Consider the following 22,371-nt stretch of genomic DNA (forward strand, 5'->3'; position numbering starts at 1 on the left):
TGTTTATAGTCCTAGATTAGATTAAATTGATTTTTCAAGACACTAATTTTTCCATCTTTTTCCCCGGCATGAAACAAGTGTATGTGACAAGCAACAGAGGGAGGGCTGGAAAAGGATAATGGTAATATTATATGGTTACATAACCTATGTATAACTAGACGGCTTAACTGCAAATTTGTTATTTGACTACTCAGCTATGTCTTACATTTTCAATTACTGTTTGGAATTCTTAAAAAGTCAAGAAACAAAATTTAAAAAGGCAACACATTAAAGTGTAAAGAAGGACACACATTCAGCCCTCTTGGAAAAGCTTTGTTTCCTAATGGTGCTCCCTCACTTTAAATGCAAATTATGCACTCAGCAAAAATGGAGGTTTTGTGCATTTGCAAGAAGCCTCTGCTTTTCCTTGTTTTTTTAATCAAATACACTTATTTTTAGTTAAGTACTTTAATACACAGTGCACTAAGTACATACAGCATAAGAGTCTTCCAGAGAGAAATTGCATGGAGATCATCTCAAGCATGATAATTTATTAAGACCTAAAACTTTTTAATAAAAAAAGAAAAACTTCACAGAAGAGTAATATTTCAACTGCACATCTTTCTCTGGATGTTTATTTTAGTTTTAGCATACACATTTTGTTTGCCACAATCTTCTTATTCATAAGGAGGTTAATGACACTGTATTATACACATATAATAGAGGTACATAAAGGCTTTCAAACACTGAATTATTGGTCTTTCGTAACTGCTGAGCTGTATGTAAAGAATAACTAAATTTTATTTTCTAATCATATCTGGATGACATTAAGGCATTGTGTACTAATAATTCTATCACTGCCCTGACTTCCATTCATTTGCCACTCTTTTTTCTATGAAACACAGTAGGATATTAGCAAATAAATTCCACTGCATGGCTGCAAGATATTCTTACAATACATGAATGAGAATAGCCCCCCATTGAGTCAATCTGCAAAAATAAGCTATTAATGTTTCAATTAGAACTTTGTTTAAAAAACTAACCTAAAGGGATTCAAGGTTTCAAAATTAAAAGAAGAGTTGGGAAAGCATATTAAAATTATGTTCTTAACAAAAATGGAATTTCTTAAATTAGCTTTATTGTCTCTCTAAACTAGATGAATTAGAAGAATTATTCTGGGGAAACAGCAGAAAATAATTAAAAGCTAGAAATAAGTGTTTACAAAAAAATCACTTCCTCATTTTTTTTTATTGCAGATTGATAACAGATATAAATACTAAAGAGCAGCATCTAATAACAGTCACATTTACTTTTCTTGTGAAACTATTATCCAAAATGGTTGTGTTTTATAATAGAAAACAAAGTTTACAATAATTTTCAGAACCATCTGTTCTTTAAAACTGGGCAAAAAGGTGGGAAAGATGATTTAAAGTACTACAAATTAGCTGAATAAGTATCCATTCTTACTTTAATTCCAAAACTGAACATGTCCAAAAGAAAGAAATAACCATGACTTTTTCAGCCTTGGAGATGCGTACCAGCTGGCGATGCGCCTCAAGCAATATTAATTTGATTAAACAGTTTATCCTTAATAACCTGAGACATCAATCCATGTATAGCTTCTATGGTGGTCTTGCAACTGAAAAACAAGCATAAATTCAACATTGGCTAAACACCGAACTGTCACTGTATAAGAAGTTATTCAGCTGTCTCAGGAGTTCGGGGTGCCCATAACCCCATGAATCTTCACAACTGTCCAGATGTGAAAAGTCACACAGCAATTTAGTTGCTGTTGCCAAAAGCTATTTGTTATCTAAAAAGGTAAACTGACAAGCTCTTTACATGTCAAGAACCGATTTTAGACAGTACTTTTTGTCCAACGGTTTAGGACATTAACCTAAAATACAGGAAACCGAATTCAATCCATTATTTTAGGTTTTAATTTAACTATAGTAAAGGAAATTTAAAACCTTGAACTCATGTAATAGAAAATCAATTCCAATACTTTTTTTTAAGCTAGTGTATATGTGAAATTTAGTATGTTTGGCTAATGGTATTAGCATAACAAAACAAAAACACCACCCTCATTTACCTCTAAAAGAGTTATAGTCTATATTTGATCAGTTCAAATCCCTGTAAAATTAGAAAGGAAAAACTACAGTACTTCACTGAAGCCATGTCACTGAAGTGACACAGTGGATTGAAAAAGTTAAGTGTTCTTTTTTGTGACCCACAAGAACTTATTCACTCTAGAGTCTAATAGCTTTTTAAGCTTGTTAATCAAAATGCTATGAAAATATGAAAGGACAATAACTATGCCAGAACCTATAATGACCACACCGTACAATAAGTGGTGGGGCAGCCATCATGCTTGCTGGAGGAAGAAATTTGAGAGGCATGGTATGATTTTTACAGCAACTTTAGAGCAGGTTAGCATGGGGACGCTGACCTATCCTTTCCCCCTAGGTGACCGGAAGAGAGGGGATACTATATAGGTCCATGGACCAGATTAGCCAAAGCAGTGTTTTTTTTCCCTGCCTTCCCCACAGCAGGTTGGCATGGAGGGGGAGGAAGAAGGGGGGTAGGGGGCGCCTTATTTGGGTAAAACATGGAACAGAAGTTAGGCTACAATGTCAGAACTCATTATGTAAATATGGGGTGCATATCCAGTGCAGGTATTCCATAGGGAATGGATACAGTGGTCAGATAAAATGGATTTGTGAAAGATTTAAAAGAGGTATTAGTTAAAAGCACAGAAATGGGGGGCTCCTATGACTGGCACAGCTGGGAACCAACCCCCCTGCCTTTATAGCCCCCACAACCCTCATTCAAGAGGTGTGTGTGTGTGGTCCCAGCTGCAGGTTGGCTGGGGACCAGGATGGAAAGGGGGGAGGGCTGACGGAAGCCCCCGGATATATATGAAAATGATCATGGAATTCCCTGAACTATACACTTTTATCTGCCGGGTACTCCCAGACTGTTAAGAATAAAGTTGTGTTCTAATTAAAGCACATCCAGTGCCTCCTGTCCTTCCAGCATAGCTGGACAATGATGAGTTCTAGGAACACTTATTTGGAGTAAATTATTTGAAATGCTTCTTTCTTACTACACAACACAGGATGACTTTTCATAGTTTGTAAAGCATCACTGTGCAACAGTTATATAGTGCCACAGATATACTTTATATGTAACCATATTGGAGATTAAATCAAGTGGTAAAAAAAATTGATTTGGTGACTGATGAAAGCTAATTAAAAAGAAACAGGTGATCACCCAAGAGCTTCACAGCCCAAAAAGGAGTTTGGGTAATTATTTAACCAATCATAGGAGCCCTTCCCCATTCCGTTCCTTTAATAAGCACCTCCTTTTTAAGTCCTTTACCAGGCCATCTATCTGGCTCCTGGATGTCTTCCCCATGGAACACCTGCACTGGACATCTGCCCCACACTTACAAAATGAGTCGTGATATAGAGTCTAACCCCCTTTCCTCTTCACCATAATAAGCCAATATGGTTGTGAAGGAAAAATTCCTTCCCAGCCTGCCTAAAAAAGAGTGACTAGCACAAAACCCACAGCAGGTCCTAACCAATATGATATTTGTCACCTGGAGGGGAGGGAGAGTGGGTGCTGCCTTGCTTGCTGCGTGGAGGAAGGTCTTCTAACGCCCTAACCTGCCTTTTTTAAAACCTTCTGCACTTATGTTCCCAGATGAATCAGTGTCGCTCACACTGACCCCCCCCCGCCCTTTTTGCAACAGCTTCTGACTTCCTTCCTCCTCCTATCCATAAAGCACTGCTACCCCTCTTTCAGCAAGCCATGACAATGTCAACCCTCACCCGGCCACCCCCATTTCAGGTGCAGTGTAGTCATTTGTGGAAGGAAGTGTTTTAAGCAAAAGATGGGAAAAGGCAAGTCCTCAGTTTTTTAAAAGACTAACCACATGGTTTAGACAGAACTGTAAAATGCTGTATAGAGAGATGGCAAAAGTCCTTAATTTAATGTATATTGATTACTTATATTTCTCTCCTCTTTCCCGTTATTGGAACCCACTTGCAAAATAAGAAATGCAATGCTCAACCTATGCTAGCCTTTTGCATTTGACAAATTTCCTATATTTTGAATGGACTTTAACATAGATATTTTTGATTAAAAACAGATCAACTAGAAATACAGAATTGGTTAACAACTTTAGTGGAGCCAACACAAAAGTTTGAAATGTCATTTTTATGATGCCCACCAAAGAAATGCCACGCTGAAGCAGGTCAAAAGTCCCTAGCATCTTGACTGGATGCTTCAGAAAAACACACAAGATTTACAATACATAATAAACCCAAAAGGATTTCTTCAAGGCTTCAGTTAATAAATAGTTTATTCACTGTAGTAAATACAAAAATTGTAATTGCCCTTGTGATGGAAATAAGAGTTATTTCTATGTTTTAATTTCTAAATTACAGCAGTGTATTTTTTTACTCTGACTCCTCCAAAATGCTTAGGAACTGGAGAATAATTCCCTACAGATCATAGTTTAAAGTATGTGAATTTAGGGTTTAAAACAGAATAGTATTTCTTACAAAAGAGAATCCAGACATGTATTATCTCACCTGTCCCTTGTTGCTTTAGCAAGTTTGTCTTCTGATTTTCTGTCATGTGTCTCTAAACCCAACATGAAACTCCCTCGGCCCAGCTGGGCTTCTGACTGTTCTAACTTTTCAGACAAATCAAAGACTTGGCCAGTTGTGTAGTCAGCATTCTGTTGGAATAAAATACTATTAAATGTATTATAGATAGAACTGTAAGTCATGTTCGTATTTATGCACAAAATACACAAGTAAGCAACCTCACAAAATACCTTTAAGTCTAAGTAGTGCTGGGCTTAGCTTGGCAGACCAGTTGGAGCTCAACAGATTATACACTGATCTAAATCTTGGAGTACCACAGATGGTGGGATATGGAGTATCTCCGAATTCACAGCTGAACAATTGAATTTAGAGTCAATGGTGGCAGCAGAAGATGGAGCCCAACACAGACACAGCAAAGTCTTGACTTCATCACTAACGTGTGAGGAAGCATTGAAGTCTCCTGCTCAACATGTAGCATCCTCCAAAATGATGGAAATTCTCCTACTTGTCCCTCCTAAATCTGCTCCTTGCCTGGTATTTCTTCCTACAGCTCATAGGAATATATAACTACATGTCTACAGACTAGGTTCCTACGGACTGCAGGAAGTATTCAGTTTTCACAGGTTAAAGTATTCAACCAAAGCCGTATTAGCATTGCCCTCTGTTCAATTTATGCAACCTCACTGAGAATAATGGAGATTATTCTGCTCTAATTTACAAACTATGCAATACAACAGACTTGCACAGGTATTACTGTGGGCAGAATCTTTTACTAGGCATGAAATGCAAGCTGGAAAAAGCAAAGTTTGACTTTCAAATCCCTATTCAAGTTTGCAGGATTGGAAGTTAGGAAAGAAAAATATTTTTATTTGCAAATGCAGCAAATTTGATTTGGAATAATCGAGAGAATAGGGAGCCTCACAATATCATTTTACAGAGTTGCTTTACAGAGTAAAAACACGTATTAAAGACTGTGTGCATTCTACCCCTGTGACTAAAATAATCACTGTGTGTTGGATTTTTATTGAAGAAAGTAAATGAGATTTTAATCCAAAGTAAAAAAGTATGTTTATAACAGAAATACAATGGATGCTAGTTATCTAGTGGTCAAGTCACAATTCCTACTTGAGGCACATGGTTACAACAACAACAAAAAGTCCCTTTTTAAAGATATTAAATATGGCTTAAAGGAGTTATAATAAAATTAGTAACACCACCAATAATATCTAGCCTATATATCTGGTAACCTTTAATGGATGCTAATTACTACTGTAAGGGGATACTAAATGTTATGAGGGTTTAAAAAATAGATTTAACTGAAACAATGAGAACAAACTAGTTAGCTTCACTTCCTGGTTATCAAACAGTAAAAACAGAAAAGTTTTATTTATATTCATGAAAACTTTCCTCTCTATTATTTGGTTTTGTAAAACCTGATGCACAGAATCTAAATCTGGAGTCAAAATTACTCAGCATTAAGCAATTTGCAGCAGAGATCCCTGCCTCTAGCACCAAGGAGTCAGAGGTACCTGCATTCTTAAAGGATATGCTATTCTACTTACAGTAAGCAAACTAGAAGAACTGAGTGTGTTCACCCAATATTTGTTCCACAATAGTTCAAGCAATTTACGATCCAAAGATGATTTGAAGTAGGAGACCTCTAAAGCATAATACCTATTTAAAAAAAACAAAGCAAATTTTTCAAAGTTAGCTACCAGTCAAAGATGTAGGGTATTTTACAATCAAATCCTCATGGTCATAGGCATCTGAAAAGGAATAAATAGAAAGTAAATGCATTTCTCAAAAATGCAAAGACTAATAGAACACCGATGTGACAAATGACAACGTTTTAGGGTCCAACAGTAACACACATTAAGATCTACACCATCTTCCAAGAATGTTTCTCTGAGGAGGGATTTCCCTCTTGTGTCTAATGTATGCAGTTTTAATAGTTATAACTAACCAAATGCTGTTTTCTTCATTCACTTAGGGTCGGTTGTAACACAAGATCTTTGGGGTCAGCTACTGTCCTTTTAATAGTGTTTGTATAGTGCATATTACAAAGAGGCCCTGATCCTGCTTGGGACCTTTGGGTGCTATCATAATATTAGTATAATTTATATATAAAAGTAAATTGAAATACTGCTGGAATGTGATAAGTGGCAATGTTGGATAGTGGTAAGCTTAACAAAGAGCCTATTTATCCCTTGTTATGCATCTTACATGTTAAGAAGACAGATTTTCCTGATATTACAGAAATCACAACTAAGGGTACGTCTTCACTTAACGGAGGGTCCAGCGGCAGGCAATCGATGTTCTGGGATCGATTTATCGAGTCTGGTTAAGACGCGATAAATCGATCCCGGAAGTGCTCGCCGTCGACGCCGGTACTCCAGCTCGCCGAGAGGAGTACGCGGCATTGACGGGGGAGCCTTCCTGCCGCGTCTGGACCCGCGGTAAGTTCGGACTAAGGTACTTCGAATTCAGCTACGTTATTAACGTAGCTGAATTTGCGTACCTTAGTCCGAAGTGGGGGCTTAGTGGGGACCAGGCCTAAGGAATAAGGAAGATAAGCTATCCTGTTTTGTTTTAAATACATGATTCCTATTGCATCTTACAAGATAGCAGTACATGTTGCAACCCTCTCTGCTGCTCAGATATTCATTATACTGAAAGTAAAAAATATAAGGTTCGGTATTTTTAAAAAATACTTATTTCTTTCATTAAGCTGTTTTAGAAATACAGATGTATATAGAACGCTTTGCCAATTGAAGAACATATCCCCTTTCCTATTAGTGGGAATTCAACCTAAATGTGTAAATCAAAAGGAATCCTCCTGCCCTCCCTAGCTCATGCCTTCTATAGATTATCTCTTTTGATGTACCCACTCTGAAGTGCTTGCAAAATGGATTGAGGCCTTCAGGAAGAGGACAAGAAATCAGATTTGTCAAGGAACAAAAAGGCTGCAATAGGACCGGGGAGAAAAGAGATCTGTTCATTTGTTTTTAAGTTTTGTTACAATTTTTCAAACATCTGTTACAAGCAATTCTCAGAAGGCTGTTGGAGGGTGGAGGATGTGATGCTCCTGAAAAAAGAAATTTCATGTAGGATTTAATAAAAGGAGAACCTGACACACCCGTAAGGTAATCTTCACTTTAAGCTATGCAAGAAGATTTCTATCGATGTACTAAAGGCATCATACTGGGAGTTGGAACATGAGGTACAATTTTTTGGGTATCAGAGAGGTGAAGTTAAGTTAAATGATTGCTAGGCTTCCTGTTCTTGTGTGACTACTACAGCATTTACACGATTTTATTTTGATGCAGCTATAACTACCACTTATACGTTATCCAATTCAAATTACTAAAACATCATTCTTTTAAAAAAAATATTGCCTGTCTTTCCTCTGTCACTGCACATAAGTTATTTTTGAATAATTTAAATTAAATTATTTAAATGGCACAGATCCACTAATCCATTAGCAATGATATATTAACCCTACTCTTGGGAGACCTGTTTGGTAAAAATCAACCATATTAGGAAAAATGCATTTATAAAGTGAAATCTTCTAATGCTGACCAATTCAACAATATAATGAGCTAGAAAGCCAAAATAATAAGAAGTGAGACGGGGGAAAGTCAGCAACAAGAGATATGAGTTATATTAAATGGTCCATTTTGGGGAGACATTTTTGACGTTAAAATTTGCTTTTACAATTAACCCCCTCGTATTGGCTTTGTACTTTTCATGTTTTACTTTGCATTTCCATAGCATCTTCCATCTGAGATGATCAGAGTCTTTTACAAAAATGGATTAATTAAACTTCATACTGTTGTGATGCAGAGAAAGATCCTTACTTTAGAGAAAAATGAGGCACAAAGGTGAATTGCCCAAGGAAATCTGTGGCAGAATCAAAATTAGATCCCTGATCTCCCAATTCGCAGGCCTGTGCTATAATCATTTGACAAATAAATTGGTGAATAAACTAGTAAAAATAAAGAAAAATGGTGCCCAATTTAAAAAATCACGGAAGTGTGTGTGTGTGTGTGTGTGTGTTAGGTTATATATCTACAAATATACAATTGAAGAAAATTTTAAAATGTAAAGTAACATGCCAAATATAATTCCTTTTAAAAAATTAAATGGCAAAAGGAGAGACATTTGCAAAAGTTTCACATTTGTAAATTTACAAGCTAAATGCTTTTTCAACATTAATTGAGGTGCTTATCATTAGGAATTGACACTTTAATTAAGAGAGATGGCATTTGGTATAATACACAAAATCTATTTAGCATGCTCTTCCTCAAAGACAACCTCTCATCTAAGTACTGTAATAGAATAGCAGTCAAAGATGAGGTAAAAGTGCACCCACTGGGACTGATGTATAGATTCATGGCTGAGAAGTGTTGGAATGCAGTCACTCCCCAGGAGGCGGGGGGAGGATTGGACATGTGTATAAGATTATAAAGCAGTAGCTCTGCTTTTCTACCCAGTGCCCACTGGCATTGCCAGCATACCAGGACCCAAACACAGAAGCTCATCATTAAGGTAGAAAAGAGAAGCCTAAAGAAACTGTCACTAAAACCAGTATTACAAGCCCTGGTACAAATAGTAGTGGGTGGAAACGACTATTCTAATCTTCTGTGGTACAAATAATTCATTCACATCGCAGGAGAAGGAACATCAGAGACACCACAGTGTTAGCAACTCCTCACCCAACAGACTAAAGCATAGTGTCTGCAATTTCAACCCCTCCTCTTTTTTCATGGCTATCCTCCACTGGGGAAGACTGGAAGTTCTCTTCCGTAAATCTTTCCATGTAGCTTCAAGAAAGAGAATGACTTAGAACAGATACTAACTAGCTATCTGAGAAGGAGACTATTATGGTAATTATGACATTTTTCAGAAAATTGAAAAATTCCATTTATCTGAGAACAGATTAAAAAAGGTAATGGTAAATTTAAAGAAAAAATCTAATGCAATGGAAATGCACAAACAATCACACTTCATCTAGAAGGTTTGCTTTATAATGACTAGCATGTAACTCATTAATTCTAGTGAGAGTTGTATGCATAAGTACCAAATGTACCTAAGGGATAATTTGCTCTCCCAAGTGAATGGGTGTAAAGTAATATTTTACATCAGACATCATAAACTGACAATAATATGAATTTATAATAATTTTGAACACTGATTCTGAGTTCAAGAGTTCTTAAATTGGGGTTGCAAACTTCAATTGGGTCATGAGGACAGGTATGGAGCAAAAACTGCTAAAACCGAATGACCTCTAGGACTAAAAGAAAGCAAATTAACAGGAGAGGAGAAGCAGCTCTTTTCCTGCCTCTTTTGATGCTATCAGCCCATTCTCCTTGCAGCAGCTCCTCTTTCCACCCCTTCTACACTCTGCTCCAGAGAAGCAATGCTTGAGGATGGCAAGATGCTAGCTGTATTGACCCAATTGCTCAGAGCATTCATCTGGCTCACTGAAGCAGTGTTCCCCAAACCATCTCCCTGCTGAATGACAGCTGGCAACACTTCCCCATAAAGCTAGCAGCTGAAGAAAACAAAGGCTTGTAGTATTTGGGTCACTGCAAGAAACCATGGCACTTCGGGCCATGGTAAAAGGTGGAGAAAGATTGAGACCTTCTACTTATGATTCAGATAATAATTCACGTGTTACTTACTGTTTACAGTGTACACCAAAGTCTTCTATTTTATTAAGTGGAATAGTCTGGTATTCTGAAGGACCTTCATCTGGAGGCTTAAAGCCCTGAAAAGTTAAAACAAACAGCAACCACCACAGTAAGTGGAAAAGTGATACATACATTTCTTCATGCAAAAGAAAGAAGTCATTTTAAGACTGCTTGCAAATGCTGTTCAAGTTCCCAATTAAGACAACAACTTCCATAGGGAAAACAGATGGCCCAGCAGACTTATGGATTTTGGAATCTTCTCTCTTGATCCCTGGTTCATCTGGCCTGGGTTAATGGTCATTACTATTTGATGGATGTGCAGAAATGTGTAGGAAGTGAGTTGCTGGTCTCAGACCAGTTCTCATTGGGCAGATATCCGCACCATAAATGGCCATATCGTTTTCTCTTAGGGCAATGATGGAAGGGGCATGGAGGCCAGACTACTCTCTTCATCCCTAGAAATGATTGCGCCAGAACAGGATTGACAAACATTAGCACAGTAGTGAGATGAACCCTGCACTACTATTGCCCACCTTGTCCCTATCCCAAAACTTCAGTCTCCAATTAAGTCAATAGCAGCTTTCACAACCACTGAATTGGCAAATACCACCCACCTGAATCATTTCCATTACTCCTCTTAAAACATTCTGCTAAAATGAATGTCTAACTGTGATTTGGTTTTTAAGTTCAAGTTACATTTCTTCTTCCTGTTTAGTGCACTGGAAGTATTTATATGAGATTTTTTTGGTTCATACATGAGTATTTGTTGTTGTCAGAAATTATTTCCTTTTGTTTAGAAAAATAGTCTATGCAGATCTGCTGTTCATTCATAACAAAAAGGTACTGCATGAATGCAATGGGGAATTTTTCACGCATATTTTTACAATTACAATGTGATGCCGGATTGGAGTCTTCTATAAGACAATAATGTTTCTACTTTCTTACAATAGGATCCACTAGCCCAGATTCTCATGTCCAAACAGAGTCCTTTTGACTTCACCTGTATTCTGCATGAGTGTAAAGGTCCATGCTAACAAATCACATTGCAGAAGTAGGCCCCAATCCTGCAAAGACATGCTTAATTTCATGCACCGTGAGCGATCCTACTGAAGTCAACAGAACTACTCATAGTACATAAGAATGTGTGTAAGTCTTTGCAGGATTAGGGGCTTAACTGGAATTCAAGAAGGTGTAATTATACTTGATTATGTATCAACTAAGTTATACTTTTATTTCTCTATCATCGATATAAAAATAAAACTCGACTTAGGAAAATTTTATTTCAGCTTTAAATAATTTCAAGTTAAAATAAATATCTTAAGCTTGAGATGTTATTATTTTCAGCTTAAAATTTCCATTTCAAAATGTGGTATTTTATTTTTTGTTTTATCCTATGACTCTGACAACATTTCTTTGAAAAGACTGTCAAAAATAAAAGTAAAAAGAACGAGGAGTACTTGTGGCACCTTAGAGACTAATACATTTATTTGGGCATAAGCTTTTGTGGGCTAAAACCCACTTCACTGGATGCATGTATGAGATTTTGACTCTTGCTTTTCTCAAAGCAATCGCAATACAGATTCCCAGGTTTAAAAAAATGTGCAGCCAAAAGATGATTTTTGCACTAAGTCATAGATTTACTATTCCTTCTTCCCTATAACAGTCCAAATTCTTATAGATCTATGCCACAGAAACTTTAGAAGTAGCACAACTATATTTAACTGCTGCAATTATGTTGCAGCTCCAATATCTAAAAATACATTTAATACAACAGGGAATAAAACTCTGTGGGAAGAAGACTATAATTCAACCTCTCTAAACACAAATAACACATAAAGAAGACTATTTAAGTAAGGAATCCTGAAACTGAAATCAGATTATTTACCAATGTTATTTTTCTTCTAAGAGGCATGCATAATATGATGATATTTTAATACTTATTGTAGGTTAGAAAAAAAATTACATCTTTTGCTGAAAAAGGAAGATACAGAATATAAAAAAGGAAAAACAGGTCAGATTATGTGCTTTTCAGTCTTAACAGTGACCCTTAAAAATGGGATCCATGCATTTAGTTATATACAGTTTAATAACCTTGATAATAACCATATACTTTTTTTAACCTTAACTTTTACCTTGGGATATGTTCTAAAAGCTCCAAGATTTACTTTTCCTGCAGATATTGTTCTTGTTGGATCAATCTGTAAAAATATAGGTGATTTTTGATATATGCAGATGGCATACTTATTGATCTATTTTAACTTTATAGTTATTACACTGAATCACTGTAACTTGAAAAAGTTGCATTATGTTCTGTAATAAAGCATAGTACTTTTGTAATTGACATCAGTTTATACGGAGCACTCATGAAAAGGAAGTGGAACATCAACAGCTGCCTATTAATCCAATTTATCTACATTAACAGAATGGTAAATATCAGTCTCAGCAAACCCTGTACTATAGTGTGTGATAAAAATGTTACCATCTGTCAGTCAATACATCGGTGATACGTATTGCTTTTAATTTTAAGCCCCCCCAATAAATTAAGGATGGAAAAGACCTATTAGATAATCTAATCTATTTTGGGGATAGGTCAGGAGGATAATGCAGGATTATTCTCTACAATCCATTTACTGGTGCATTGGCCAGTTTCATTTTACTAGTAAAACTGAAGGGGCTTCCAACATTTCCTTGGGAGACTATGCCACAACATAATAGATCTTAGTGTCCAGAAGTTTTTTCTAATATTTGGTCTATACTTTTCTAATTTAATCCCACAATCCTAGTTAGACTGCCAACTATTCCTTAAATAATTCCATTCTTTTGTTGGTGTTTACACTCTTTAGTAGAGCAAGTGATTATATAAGTTGTTGTTTAAACCAAAGGATAAATTTTTATTTCAATTGTGACCTGCAGTCCTGAGGCGTTGGAGGGCCCAGTGAATTTCCTCAGAATATATAAAAAAAGAATTGTGTACAACTCTCTGATGCCATGTCAGTGATTTCACTGATAATGCATGTTATATAAGGAATACCACAGTTTTGCCCGGTGTCCCTTACTACAGAAGTTTGAGAGAATCACAGAACTAGAGTTTTTAGGTCTAAGGCAGAAGGCTCAGTGTGGGTGTAGTGAGTCGGTGTGGCTCCCCTCCTGCCCAGAAGAGGGACCAGAGTGGGTGGGACCACCACCGCCTGTCCCCGCCCCCCGGAAGTCAAGGGGCGGGACAGGAAGTATAAAGGCCGGCCGCCAGAGCTCGGTCGGTGGCCAGCCACCACAGGGAGCAGACGTGCGGCCGGGAGCTCCCGGCCAGGAGACCGTTGAAGACCGAGGCCTGGACCCTAGCTGGCCTGAGCTACCCCGGGCCCGCTACGAGGAGGAGCCGCCGGAGCCCGTCCACGCCCGCCATTGGGAGAATCCCTGGGAACCGGACCCCACTAACCCTGAGGGTGAGACTGGACCCGAACCGCTTCGCCCCTGCTGCTATCCAGAGGAGCCGCCTGAGGACCACTGGCCGGACTTCCCGGCAGAGCTACCGGACTTGCCGCCGAGCCCGGGCAGAGAGGAGCCCATGCAGATGGACTGGCCCGATCCCGGCGCATCGAACGAGGTAGGCTTTGAGGGGGATCACGGAAGTAGCCCGGGGGTAGCCGACCCCGGTCCGGCTGCAACTGAGTGTGAGCCTATGTCAGTGTGTTGCGGTCTGGATACCCCACTGACCAGCAGCGGCAGTACCCGCTGCTAGGGCCCCGGGCTGGAACGCAGTGGAGTGGGTGGGCCTGCGTTCCCCCCGCTCACGGGTGGCAGGCATCCCCCTCACCCAACGCTCGGCTACAGAAAGCCTAGGCGTACCTTACCTGAACTGTTTATCCGCTCAGCCCCTGCATACAGGGCTCTGAACTATTTGCTCGCTCAGCCCCTGCAACAAGGGCCTGAGCTACCTGTGTTTGCCCCGCCCTGATCCAGGGCCTGGGCTTTGAACTATTTGCCCGCTCAGCCCCTGCAACAAGGGCCTGAGCTAACTGTGTTTGCCCCGCCCTGATCCAGGGCCTGGGCTTTGAACTATTTGCCCGCTCAGCTCCCTGCAAACAAGGGCCTGAGCTAACTGTGTTTGCCCCGCCCTGATCCAGGGCCTGGGCTCTGAACTGTCTGCTTGCTCAGCCCCTGCAACCAAGGGCCTGAGCTAACTGTGTTTGCCCCGCCCTGATCCAGGGCCTGGGCTCTGAACTGTCTGCTTGCTCAGCCCCTGCAACCAAGGGCCTGAGCTAACTGTGTTTGCCCCGCCCTGACCCAGGGCCTGGGTTCTGAACTGCTTGCTCGCTCAGCCCCTGCAGTCAAGGGCCTGAGCTTTAACTGTGGTTGCTCCGACTCTGCACCAAAGAGCCGGAGTTTCGGGACTAACTGACTGCTTGTTCCCACAGTAGGGAGTCGGTGTGGCTCCCCTCCTGCCCGGAAGGGTCGAGCCCCGGCTAGGACCTACTACAGTGGGCTATTCAATTCTTTGCTGAAGTAACAAGCATGATTTCTAATCTAAGATTAGAGAAAAGTTTTTAACAGACTACACCTGGAATGATGCAGTGAATGAAAGCTCTCCAGTCCCAGTGAACAAATTCGTTTGTATACCATTGTCTTGACTTTCTGTTTAGCCCAGAAAGCTTGTCAAGGGAGATATACTGATCTGAAGCCTGGATTCTACCCCCCCCCCCATAAAAAAATATACTATCAGAAGGTTATTTAACAGAATGTATAGAGATATATTGATAAAAACTGCAAGTAAATATTTTCACATCAACACAAAGAAATTAAGTTATTGGACAATTCTGTCAGTGTATGGAATGCTTAACTAATAAACTTCTAATACTTACAACCACTGCCACAAATGGTTCTTGAAATTGCTGATTAAGCATCTGAGTACTGACATCAATCCCTGAAAGCCAGCAACCATAGCCAGGGTGGCTGTGGTACCAGCCAATTGCATTTTCTAGACGACCAACCTAATGAAGTAAAGGGGAAAGAAATACACATAGTTAAAAGTCTCTGCATATAATGAAAGTGACAGATGCCCTCTTTTGGGCTTTTAGCATACTGCAGATACATTATGGGGAAGAAAAAATGCAAGTATCTACATGCACTACTATGTCAAGTTTCAAACCCATATGTTTATTAAATAACTTAAGCCTTCTCTGGTTAAAATGTTTTTAGAAGTCATATGGCACAAAGTTATAACTACACTGATACTAATGACTCAATTCCTGGCATCCAACAACTGTTTTTTCCAACATGCAATATCAGAGGTGCATGCTTTTGGATTTATACAGGACAACCAGTTCTGCCAAATATAGACCTTGTAACAAGAAACTCAAATCACTAAAATAATAATACAAGACAGGACACGCAGTGTCTGATTTGCATCCATTGTAATCAATGGATGTTTAGCCACCAACTTTAAACAGAAGCAGGATCTCACTTAAAATAAAAACATCTTTTTATTTGCTTTACAGTTTACATGCTTAATAGATAAAGATAGAAGAACAGATCATTTACACATCACTACATTCTTCTAAGGAAGAGTAATACTTTTTGGTCTTATTAACCCTACGGGTAAGATCTGATTAAATGAACACAGAAGTCAATGTCTCCATCTGATATAAGGGGACACTATGAACTTACTATCAGTAAATTTAAAAAAATTTAAACTAATTTCAGATATTACAGGTTGAACCTCTCTAGTCCGGCACCCTCGGGACCTTACTGGTTCCAAACCAGAGAATTTGCCGAACCATGGGAGGTAAATGCAGAGTGCCAGCGGGTCTCTATTAGCACGGGAAGAAAGGGTGTGGGGGTGCTGCAGCACCCCCAGGCTTTGCAGCCACCGTGGCCCCTCGCCTAGGGTCCTGACCCCTCACCCGGGGTCCCAGCCCCAGGTCTTCCCCTTCCCTCCTGGAGACTGAACGCTGCGGATCAGCTTTTCACATCGCTCTAGAAGCTCTGGGAGGGAGGAGGAGGAGTTGGTAAGTGCGGGGCCACTGGCGTGCGAGAGGCACGGGGGAAGGGGGGAACTTGGCGCCAGTGGATGCTCCGCACCAATTTTTCCCTGTGGGTGCTCCAGCCCTGGAGCACCCACGGAGTCGGCACCTATGCCAGACCACAGATGTTGCTGGACGAAGGAGTGCCGGATTAGAGATGTTCAACCTGTACTGCAAACATCCTTCAACCAGGGCCTATGAAAGCGCATGCACATGAGCTCCTCATTGAGCAGCGAACGAAAATGAAGTCATCATAGTAGTGCATGAGACTAATAGCAAAAGCGACCAACAAAATTAAGAAGCTGATTATCTATCAAAGTGTTCAACAGCACAAAGTAAACAGACTGCAGAAAAAATGTCTTTCCCACTCTGTTAAAAGTAACCTGTAAGATTATTATAAACGAATTGGCACTAATTTTTCAGATGAAAATGTAATGTTCACATTAGCTAGATTACTGTAACAAACAAATATACAAAATACTAATATTTTTCAGATACACATGCATATATTATTGACAAAACAAGCTAGATTAAAAGAAATCTCAAAATCACCTGCTTAAAATGGGATAGTGAGGTACCTAAAACAGTCTGAATAAGCATGAAGTTATATTTAAGACGGTAAGAAAATAGCATTCTGCAATTTTGTTGAGAAACCACAACTTTTAAAACACACCACAACCTGTTATAGTTACTGCAAATTTGAGTGACACTGCAACCCACTCACTCAAACTTAACCCAGATGCCCCTCTGTCACGACGCGATAACAGTGCTGGGTTTACAATGGCGCCATGGAGCCTGGCCCATGCTCAGAAGGGGCCCCTGCTCTGCTTGCACTATGCCCTGAGACCTGCCAACTCGCTGGCTTCCCCCACCCCGCCCACCACTTGCTCGTCTCTGCCTGCCCGCCGAGGACTCCTCTCCACCTCCTAGCCCCACCCGCTGGCTTCTCTCTGCCCCCTAGCCAGACCCCAGTGCACTTCCGGCTCCAGGCAGTCTCTGCTTCCCACCACCTGTTGGACCCCACCTGTCTTCCTGGAGCTGAGCCGCCTGGTACTGGTGCAGAACCCTGGCCAATCTCGGCCAGTTGGGAGGGAACAGTGTGGGGGGCTTGACTGGGCCCCCCAGGCAAGTGGGTCCTGAGGGAGGCTGGCTGGGGTAGGCCCTGGCCTGGCTTATCGCTCCACTCCTGAGGGGCCAGAGCGATTCCCCGCCCCAGGACCTGCACTGGCAGCACAGCCCGGCAGACAGTCGCGTCCCAGCAGGGCGTGGGGGAGGGAGTGTCTGGAGAGCCTGGGAGTGCGGGGGGCGGGGCGCTATGCAGGGGCAGGGAAGATGTGTGTGTGCTGGGGCACTAGGGAGTGGGGGTTCTGTGTGGGGTGCTGGGAAGTTGTGGGGCTGTGGTGAGGGGTTGCTGGGCAGGGATGGTGTTGTGCAGGGCGCTGTGCATTTGTGGCAGGGTTGGGGGGGCACTGGGCATAGTGGGTCTGGGGGGGGCTCTGGCCATAGGGAATTGGAGGGCTGTTCCAGTGTTGGGTGGGGGGGCTCTGTGGCGTGGCATGGGCCCACTCCCGAGGGGAAGGGGCATGCTGGCAGCACAGGGTTGGGCGGGCCACTGTGCAGCTGTGGTTCATAAACAGTGCCATTGCACTGGGCTGGGCGGAGCAGGGCCACCCATGCCAGGCCATGCCCCTGGCCAGCTGCTCGCTCCAGGGACCGACCCCCCTCCCCCCACACCATGCTCCATTGCCTCCATGGGGGCCCACAAATATGTTTGGCACCAGGCCCACAAAAGGTTAATCTGGCCTTCCCGACAGGAGGTGGATGAAAAAGGCAGGGCCGGGCACGCACATGGATTGGGGCAGAGATCCCTGGGGAGCTCACCCCACTCACCGCCCAGGTGCAATTCCACCTCCACCAGGTGGCATGGGCTAGGCCTAATGAACACCAGCAGCAGCTCCCGTGTGACCTGGAAGAATTCACCTCCCACGGCTGCCCAGTGAGTGGGGCTTGTACTTCCCACAGGGCCCTGTGCCCTGGGAGAGGGGAGCCTGGGTGGTGCCAGCCCCCACATGGCCTCCAGGGGTCTCTGAGCTGGGACTGGTTCTAGTGTCCAAGGGAAAGCCCACTACCCAGAGATAGGAGAAATGGAGGAGGGGGGTATCCAGCCCCTGTTGGAGGGCAACGGACCCTACTGCCAACTCAACAGCCATTTCTATTTTGGGGTTTTTTGTTTTAATGGTATTTGAACTGGCCATACCAAAACAGCAAATTAAAAAAATTACAATTTTTTTTTTACAGCCATGGTTATATTTTTAGTAAACAAAAATGACCTCTAGTGTGCATGCTCTTTTCTCATACATTATAATCTAACCCAGGGGTAGGCAACCTGCAGCTCGCAAGCTGATTTTCAGTGGCACTCACACTGCCCGGGTCCTGGCCTCCAGTCCGCGGGGGGAAGCTCTGCCTTTTAATTTAATTTTAAATGAAGCTTCTTAAACATTTTAAAAACCTAATTTACTTTACATACAACAATAGTTTAGTTATATATTATAGACTTATAGAAAGAGACCTTCTAAAAACATTAAAATGTATTACTGGCACACAAAACCTTACATTAGAGTGAATAAATGAAGACTCAGCACACCACTTCTGACAGGTTGCTGATCCCTGATCTAACCCAATTTGCAATTTATATTGAAATCTATAAATCAACAAAGTGTAAGTATAGCAGGAATTCCATAAGAATCCCCTAATCCTGCAATATGAGCTGCATCACTAACTTTAGTAGAACTCTGCACAAATGAAACTGTCTGCCCAATCACATCAGATATAGTTAACACAGTAAAACCTTTTAAGTATAGACAGGGCCTTACTAAAACTAATTAAACCAGGAGAACTGGATGAGATCTAATACTCATTCTGCACCACAGGACTATCAAGCTTTCAGTGGGAGATTAATATAAAATAAGTATATGATGTGGTAGAAGAATATAAGAGCAGCTCCAACCTGGGACAAGCTCTCCAGATCTACCAGAGATTTAGGGTACGTCTATACTTACTTCCTGGTCCGGATGTAAGCGATTGATCTTCTGGGATCGATTTATCGCGTCTTGTCTAGACATGATAAATTGATCCCGGATGTGCTCGCCGTTGACGCCGGTACTCCAGCTCAGCGAGAGGAGTATGCGGCATCGACGGGGGAGCCTGCCTGCAGCGTCTGGACCCGCGGTAAGTTCGGACTAAGGTACTTCGAATTCAGCTACGTTATTAACGTAGCTGAATTTGCGTACCTTAGTTCAAAGTGGGGGGTTAGTGTGGACCAGGCCTAAAGCTCCAATTCTGTCTGCAGTGAACCTACTGGAAGATCAAGTCCTAAATGTGAATGTAACATGGGAACTTTGTATGGGGGAGGAAAGTACAACTGTATTTCACAGTTGTTAATCCTTCTTTCTTGACTCAAACATTCATAGCTTATAAAGTGCAATTACTAGTAAACAGCACTGACAACTATATACTCCTTTATTTTTATTTTTTCTTCCCAAATGAATTTTAGAGGTTCTTTTGATGGAAAACAAAAAGATTATCCAAAAAGAATAAGCAGATAAACACTATACCTATTATGTATATGTTATATAGCAACCGGATAAGATAGTTGTGAAATACAAAGATTTAATGCTTGACACTAACATTAATTTTTATGCCACAAATAATTGTGTTAAATTTGTGAAGAAATAAGCTCTTTTGCTATTCCATTTTTGAGCAACCGACTGCACCCATAAAAACATTTCCCAGGTGATGAGCACAAATGTAAAGGAAATTACACTCAATTAATTGGTGACCTAACTCTGAATTTGAACTCAGATCTACAAAGGTGAAAGAACACTGCAATATTTAAATATGATAAACAAAGATATTAAACATACATGAGAAAAAAAAGAGAACTATCAACTTTTTATTGGTCCAGATCTTGTGCATGGATATCCTGGTGATGGGAACTTTATAAAAAACCTAGACAGACTATCTCAAAACCCAGTGTAAGTTACAACAGGATTTGTTGTTATTGTAGCGCCAATAAAACCACATAGTTCTTTTTATTTACCTGTTTTGCATTTTCTATATATGCAGCCATGTATTCATATGCAGCAGCCTGAGCATTGACTCGAGTTTCAGTGCCTTCTACCGGTAAAGCAAAGCTGTCCATGATAATCATGGTTTCCCCATCCACTTTCCCAAGCATCAGCCCCATCACTTCCAGATTGCCCCCAGACCGGGCATGCATGACCATCTTCAGCAGGGCCAGGGCGGAGATCTTGCAGTATCTGAAGTAGTGGTTGCTGCAAGAAAAAACGGAGAGATGCTAGCAAGAGGCCAAGTATCTGATCTAAACAGACACAGGAAACACATGCAAAATACAGGTGAGGAAGGGGGAAGTAGCTGGGGTTTATTATAACAGGGCCCCATCTCAACCCCCTCCCACCCCGGAGTCGCTTTGGTTCATGACCCAAAGCATCCCGGTTGGCCAGCCCCGCTGCATCCCCACCTCCCATGGGCCCCGTTGCCTCTCCGGGCCACCGCTACTTCGCCCCCATTACCCTGAACTCCCTCCCGGGGCCTCGCGTCCCAGGCCCGCCTCGCTCCTTGCCCGGGTATCCCGGCCCCGGCCCCGGCCCCGGCCCCCGCCCAGCCAGGCCCAGCCGCCCGCCCGGCCCCGGCTCTCACTCCTTGGTCCAGGGTTTGGCCGCCAGGATCTCTTGCTGCTGCTTGCGGTCGTACTTGTAAATCTCGTCGATGCTCTGCGCCTCCTGCATGTTGTTGGCCAGTTCCCAGCTCTTCTGCGCCATCCCGCTCCCGGAGGCGCCCGCCGCCGCCATCCCCCCACCGCCCCGCGCAGCAGCCGCCCGACCGGGCCGCCGCGCAAACCAAGTGCCGCGCGGGAGAAGGGGGGGCAGCCCTGGAATGTCCTAGAGCAGCTGGGGGGAGGGTCGGGAATGGTACATTCCGCAGGGCCTGAGACAGCCTGGTTAGCGCGCCCTCTAGCGACCAGCCTTGGAAGTGCCGTCCGAGCTCTGCGCAAAGAAACACGCACGGCTGCGAGCAGGGTGATGCGTAACTAACGCAACACAGACGCTCAGGTGGCTACGCAGGTGCGCTCACGTAATCACACATACAGGACTGGTGTTCGCGCACGCATGTGCAACACAGCGATGCTGAAATCTGCAAATTAAGAGTTAAGACCTGGGGTCAAGAGTTGCTAAATCTCACGATTTTTATCGTGAGTCTCCTGGTATTTGGTGTGGTAGGGCTGGTGTACGCTATGGGGGAGGGGCTCGATCGATCTAAGTTAGGCAACTTCAGCTACATGAATAACGTAGCTGAAGTCGACATACTTAGATCTACTTACCGTGGTGTCTTCACTGTGGTGTGTTGATGGGAGACGTTCTCCCGTCGATTCCCCTTGCGCTTCTCAGTTCTCAGGGCTGGTCTACACTTGTGGGGAGGGGGATCGATCTATACTCTCCTGTCAATTCCCCTAGAGCTTCTCCTTGAGGTGGAGTACCAGGGTGGACACTAGAGCGATCGGCGTTTGATTTATCGTGTCTATACTAGACATGATAAATCGACCTCTGCTGGATCAATCACTGCCCGTGGATCCAGCTGGTAGTGTAGACATGCCTTTGTTGAGCTGGAGTACCAGAGTCGAGGCTAGAGCGATCGGTGGTCGATTTATCACATCTATACTAGACATGATAAATTGATCCCCGCTGGATTGATCGCTGCCTGTCCATCCAGCCAGTAGTGTAGATATGCGTTTAGGTAAAACCCCAGCTCCTGAAATGGGAGTACATGAGAAGCTCAGCTTTCATTTTTTAAAAGTATGTTCTAGCCCTCCTAGTTGTGAAGAAAAGGTTGAAAAGATGACCCGCGTAGATCCTAAAGGATCAAAATCCAGAAGGTAAGAGAATCCCCTGCAATTTTTTTTAAATATGATTTTTAAGCCAGTCTCATCATTTGAAGGGGGCAAGTCATGAGTTTTAAATGCTTGTGCAGTTGGCAGTATTG

At 42.0% G+C, this 22,371-nt stretch overlaps 1 protein-coding gene across 2 annotated transcripts; it reads right to left on the minus strand.

Moving 5' to 3' along the window:
• Positions 1 to 431: 431 nt before the first annotated feature.
• COPS5 (COP9 signalosome subunit 5) lies at positions 432 to 21,250 on the minus strand. Of its 2 annotated transcripts, none has more exons than XM_008175540.4 (8): positions 21,085 to 21,250; positions 20,411 to 20,645; positions 15,151 to 15,279; positions 12,424 to 12,489; positions 10,283 to 10,368; positions 6,161 to 6,272; positions 4,581 to 4,729; positions 432 to 1,618 (listed from the first exon to the last, which is right to left on the minus strand). In XM_008175540.4, the coding sequence occupies exons 1-8, from the start codon at positions 21,180 to 21,182 to the stop codon at positions 1,534 to 1,536; spliced, it is 960 nt and encodes a 319-aa protein (XP_008173762.1). In that variant the 5' UTR covers positions 21,183 to 21,250; the 3' UTR covers positions 432 to 1,533. The 2 variants fall into 2 exon arrangements, with proteins under 2 accessions (XP_008173762.1, XP_005311431.1); XM_005311374.4 differs by having other exon boundaries at positions 21,031 to 21,248.
• Between the last annotated feature and the right edge of the window lie 1,121 nt (positions 21,251 to 22,371).

This window comes from Chrysemys picta, chromosome 2 (assembly GCF_011386835.1).
Source record: "Chrysemys picta bellii isolate R12L10 chromosome 2, ASM1138683v2, whole genome shotgun sequence".
Classification (NCBI taxonomy): domain Eukaryota; kingdom Metazoa; phylum Chordata; order Testudines; family Emydidae; genus Chrysemys; species Chrysemys picta.